The sequence below is a fragment of the Antrostomus carolinensis genome, unplaced genomic scaffold (genome assembly GCF_000700745.2).
Source record: "Antrostomus carolinensis isolate BGI_N321 unplaced genomic scaffold, ASM70074v2 scaffold5170, whole genome shotgun sequence".
NCBI classification, from domain to species: domain Eukaryota; kingdom Metazoa; phylum Chordata; class Aves; order Caprimulgiformes; family Caprimulgidae; genus Antrostomus; species Antrostomus carolinensis.
Genome location: NW_010290444.1, coordinates 30481 through 36384, shown reverse-complemented (window position 1 = coordinate 36384; position 5904 = coordinate 30481). Strand labels below are relative to the sequence as shown.

At 38.5% G+C, this 5904-nt stretch overlaps 1 protein-coding gene across 1 annotated transcript in view; it reads left to right on the top strand.

Moving 5' to 3' along the window:
* Nucleotides 1–1370: 1370 nt before the first annotated feature.
* The window catches only part of LOC104528978 (tyrosine-protein phosphatase non-receptor type 13-like), a gene marked incomplete at its 3' end in the record, with an annotated part of 34828 nt that continues 30294 nt past the window's right edge, over nt 1371–5904 (top strand). The window contains exon 1 of the mRNA XM_010173143.1: nt 1371–1485. Coding sequence (XP_010171445.1) covers nt 1371–1485 — 115 coding nt within the window. The remainder of the gene's footprint in view (nt 1486–5904) is intronic.

Here is a 5904-nt window from a genome sequence, read left to right as displayed (position 1 = left end):
CAAATATCTTCACAGCCCATGTTTTCAGCTAGAAACTGCAGGATATTCAGCCTTCTATAATGCCATTATATGGGTATGAGCCTGGTTATTTTGGAAATAAAAATAAAAAATAAAATATATATATATATATATATATGAAACTGCCTAGACAGTTGGGAAACTAAATGTAGCTACATGAGATTAATATCCATGAGTGTATGTCTGAGCCAGGCTTGTGTGCTGATGAGGAGGCTCCAACTAGTTGATTGGAAGGGAGGGGAAGGAACCTCCAGAGGTATTGGGTCATTTAAAGCTGTTGAGATCAGTTACTGATCTGGAGACAGTTGCTTGTGGAACTGTCTTTTCAATTTCCAACAGCAAATTTGGAGCCTTTGAGACCTAACCAACTCATCACTGACATTTAACAATATACCTCGGTCTCTTACTGCAGCTCACTGCCTCAAGATTTTACTCCTTGGGCTTTGGAGAGAAGCAGAGAGAAGCAACTGCAGCTGCATCTCAATCAGAAATATAAATTAGTGTGAGTGTTCAACCTGAGCACATTTAGTGTCCATAGAAAGCTGAAGTAATTAAGCAGACACAAGATTTATTTGTTCCTGAGCTTACCAAAATGATGAAGCTTTGACTTAGCCAGAATATTTAGGGATGCTTTCTTCAGTTTTCAAAATGCTTTTGGTTTTGGACAACTGAGTATGTTATTGTGGTATGGTGAAAATGGTTTAACTCTCTGAAAAAAATATTAGGGCCTGACCTCTTTCAGTTGGGAAGTCTTTATTTGTTTTCTGGGGATGTAGAGCCCTGCTAATGGTTTTACTTGGTGTTCTTAAATGTCTGAAGAAGCTGAACAAAGGAGATAACTTCCAGTTCCACAGCTTGCTTGCCTGTATGTTTTCAGGCAGTGCTTCTTATTAGTTGTTCATGAGATAATAGAAACAGCCCTGTGAAAATACATTGACAGAAGAGCTTCCTTTCTTAACAGCAGCATGACTGACTTAAACTTGTCAAAATAATGTGAATAGCTGATTTATGTTAAAAGACCTGTGACTACTAACTGTTCTGTCATTTATTTTTTTTAAACATATCATAGGGACAATGCCAGCTTGTTGAGTTTATTGATTTTGCAGTTGACAATATTAATATGGATCATTGTTATCTTAACCCAAGTTTTTCTTCTTCATAATAGCAGGTGCTCAAAGTTCTTCATCGTCCAGGTGAATGTTTTGTAGCATTTACATTTGATGTGTTCTATTAATGTTGGAGAATTTTTGTGACTGAGATATAACGTGGGTTATTATTACTTGAGTACTAGATGCAAGGAGAAAATAACTCTTATGTATTCTTAAATCAGTCTGTCTCATTTCCCAGGTAACATGCATGTGTCACTGGCAGAGGCTCTGGAGGTTCGAGGGGGACCACTGCAAGAAGAGGAAATATGGGCAATTTTGAATCAAAGTGCAGAGAGCCTTCAAGAACTATTCAGAAAAGGTAAGCACTTTTAAAGACTGATATATACAAAAGTGGAAACATCTGGGTTATGTTTACATGTCATGTAAGGAAACTCCCTTGTTCCTAGGCTTTAAACCCAAATAATAACTTGCTGCTAGGTTATCTTTTGGTGAAGTGCCTAACGGGCTGTATCCCAGCCCAAAAAAATGGTTTTGACCATCACTTCATGTTCTGTCAGAACTTGCAGCACATTGTTTCATGTGGTCACAACTTCACTTTGATAGGAAGCTGTCACAGAGTCTTTGCATTATTTTAGACTCATTGAAATAAGATAGAAACAGAAAAAATGATAAATAAGTTCAAGACCACTGGAGGACTTTGGCCCTGAAGGGGAGTTAGGAGCAGGTACAGTACAGTGCAGTGATGACCAGTTTGGTCTGAAGAGATTTAGTTTCAAGTGAGGCAAAGGTGAGCCACTGAGGAGTTGACCAAGGGCTAGGTATAATTCCCAGAATGCAATTAGCAAGACACATATAGCTACTGAGTGGAATGTGGTGGCTTTTTGTACTTTAAAGGGGTCAAAGTATCTCATCTCCCCAACTTAGTAGGCTCTAAGTTGAGCATTTGCAATATTGTTAATAATTATATGCTTTAGCACTGGGTCTAAGTATGGAACCTTTCCTCTTCCTTATGTGTTCCTTTCTTTTCTTTAAAATCTGCAAATCCTTAAGCCCCTTCTCCCTCTTTTTTTGCTTTTTAATAGGGATAAAAACTTAAATATTGAACTTTGGTGACTTCTTTAACCTGACCTCAGATAGAGTATATGTTTCCATGTTGCATCTTGGTATTTCAGCAAATATGAGGGTCATGTCCTTATATCTTAAGCATGCATATATAAGCTTATTTGGTTTTATTCAGGAAAAATCAAAATCTCATAGTTTGAAAATAGCCATTGTTTTGCCACATTGCTACGCAAGGAGCACATCTTCGTTATTGAGGGCAAAGTCTGTTTTATTTTCTGCGTGCATTTGGCTTACGTTTTCATCAAGATTCAACATTTAAGTTGTTTTATGGGTTTTGTTTGGTTGGTTTCTTTTTTTTTAAGCTTTGGTTTAAACAATCTGTCAAGTCAGACATTAGGTCTGTCTTGTACGTTGCGCAACCACTGAAAGTGATCTCTGCTGGATACTTCACAAAGACTCTGAAGAAGGCAGATATGGGCAGAAACTGCCATGTGGCATTTGATTTCTGATCAAGCTTGACTTAGCATTATAAATATGAAATTTTACCAACTTCTCCAAAATGTGTTTTTGGTAGGCAAATTATAGGTAGTTTTGATATCCCATACAAATTTCCCTTTTCCCCTTTACCAGTGAGCTCACAGCCCATGCGTGGTAAGAAGAATTCCATGTTAGAAATGCTGAGTTTCTTGTTGCAATTTGACCAACTGCCCTTTCCCTCTCCTTCTTATATTACAAGAAAGGGGAAAGCTGGTTCTTTCCTCTCTCTTTCTCTCTTTGTTGTCTCTCAAAGAAAATTGGAGGAATTTTTTAAATTATTTTTTAATATTTTTTTTTTTAGAGGACAGGTGGGTAAAACAACACATTAAGCTCTATCTTAAAGTCTTATTGAAAGGTCACAGTAGCATGACTATATAGTAGTGAAACCCCTTGAGACATTATCCTAGGTCTAAAATCCTTTCAAGAAGGAAGTCTTCACTGAAAATAAGAGCTCACCCTTTCTTTGCCTGAGTGTAGTGCAGCAAAGAGTTATTGTAATTACTGTTAAAGCAGCGTGCAAGCATTGAGAGTGAGAACAGTCAGCCCTCCTTCAGAGGGATAAGTACTGAAAGGTGAGAGCACAGAATGGAAATCTGCCCCAGGACTCCTGCTATGTTGTTTTAAGGTAGGAGAACGTTTGTCAGCCAAGACTGACTAAGGTGGCAGAAGCTTCTGGTCTTGCTTCCTATCAGTGAAGACCAAAACACAAGCTCAGATAAAATCAGTGCCAGAAGAATTTGCCTGTTCTTGGAGATGAAGCTGTTTTATTGTGTTGCTTTTCTGCTAGTTCAGCAAACTATTTTCAGTTGCATGCTATTAATTAACCTGGGATAGAGCCCTGTGGTAAAATGCACTTCAAGAGACACTCAAATGAAAGAGCTTTACTATGTAGCTAAGGTTGACAAAAGGAATCTTAATTCCTCCCAGCAAGATTAGGATAACCAGACAGACTTTAATGAAGATGTGGCTTCACTAAGGAAACAATCTAGAAACCTTTTTTGGTCATCTTGAATATCAGTTTCAATGCTGGCTTGTAAGGCTGCATTGCAGAAAGGTAGGAACAGAGAATGAGAGGTTCATGTAGGCTTGTGTGACTCAGTTTTGTTCTTTATTTGTGGAGGGCTTGTAGCAAATGGGGGATCTTGGAGAAAACCTGTTTTCCTTGGTAAAATTTCAGTCCTAACATACAGCATGGAAGAGCTATTCTATGGCTGAGGGTGAGTTTCCAAAATTTTTCAGAACTGCCCAGTTGCTCCTGGGCGGAGGGCAATCAGGCAAGCTTCTGGCTTCTGCAAGTTTACAGCATGTGCAACTCTGACCAGTCTGAGGTGCTCTTTTCTTCCTCCTTGGATACCTCTGGAGTCCCTGAGCATGTTCTTCTGTATCAAAATCTAAGCTTTGATGAGTGTTTTCTATATTAAGTTTCTTTAAAAATATTAAATAGGACATAGTGTCCAACTCTTTTGAAATGAGGGGGATAAAAAGGGCATGGAAAGAGTCAACTCTTAAATTGCCATTTGTTTGCAACGTCCCTGTGCCAGCCCAGCAACCACATACACTTAAAGGAACTGCCAGCCCAAGTAACCATTTATTTATTTATGTAATCCTGGTAGAGCTTTGATAGTCTGTTTGAAGTTGAGAATACTTGTAGTTACTCCATCAACTGAGAATGTTTCTTCAATTCATTTTTTACTTAAACTAGTTTCAGGAAATTAAGGAAAAATGCCCCAAACGAACTTCTGTTACAGATTTGATGACTTCTTGATTTATGAATGAGTTCTGCATGTCTTTTAGTGACTGTGTCTTCTTATCCATCAAAGCACTGAATAAAAGAAACACAGAATGAAAGTCTATGTCTTACATAATTAATCACGTGTCATATCATGTCTAATTCAATGACTGATGCAGAAATGTGCATATTTTTATGCCTGTTTGTATTCATAATTCTAACAGGTCTCAAACTCTTTAAAAATACTTTACAGATTGATTTCAGTCATTATAAGCAATGAAAGTTTAGTTGGAAATGCCCAGAACATCACCCCTGGTAGCTGTCTTGTCAGCATATTATAAGCTGTTAAATGGAGGAGGAAGACAATGCAGTACTCAGTTGCAGATCTGACATCAGTTGTAGCAGTGAGGTTGAGATTAATCTGGAGATTTGAAAAGGCCGATACCAGACCTGCCCTTCTCTTCCATCTGTTTAATTATCTGCAATAACTATTTTGTTGTTGAGAGGGTGTATCAGCTGTTTCAGACGTGCTGTATCTTGTACTCGGTACTTCATGAGGTCAAAGAAGCAGGTCTTTGAAGTGAAGTATGGCGAATGTGAGTATATAAGTGTAAGGACTGTGCTGTGCTCTTTGCTGCTGTGAATTATAAACCAGGACTCCCTCGAATTTGGTAGGTTCAACTAGAAAAGATTTATCATAACTTGAAACTGGGAAAGACTTTGTATGTCACTTGGGTCACTCCAGTGCTGAAGTGTGGGTTGTGAAAATAGTTGGACCTTATGTTTGAAGGTGTTTTTAAAGGAAGAGAAGGAGAAGGAGTCTGTTAATAGAAAGGCAGGTTGAGCAAAGAAAGAGGGACTTCACAAATTCACTGTCTTGCAAATTTGTATGTGGGAAATGATTTATGTAAATAAAAGTGATGTCATCTGGAAGTGGAGATGAAGAAGGACAATTGTGGGTTTTGGGGACCTGTCAATCTTATCTACAGTCATCCTATTGCATCTGCTTAGCTTGGGTAAGTATAATGAAAAGAAGGAAGGCAAAGTGTGAAATGTGTTGATGGGAACCAGTGGTGGATCCCAAATATTCATAGACCTAGTTGGGATGGAGGGGGAAGTGAATTGTTTTGGTTGAGAAGAGGGAAAACGCAGTTGGGGCGGGGGTAGTGGTGGTGTTGGTGGAATTCTTTCTTTCCATCCACTCTGTGCTGGCATGTGTTGAATGATTGTTTTTCCCCTTTACCAATAACTGTTGAGGAGCAAATTTTTTTCCACCTTCTGGTAACATTTGATCTTTTGATTGCTGAGCAGGAAAGAGGTCAGGCTTTTGTAGGTTTTGGTGGTGGCATTTTGGGTTTTTTGGGGTGTGTGGTTTAGTGGTTTTTTGTTTGGTTTTGGGTTTTTTTTTAATTACCTTCCCTCCACCTCAAGTGAGGCTCAGTTACTACT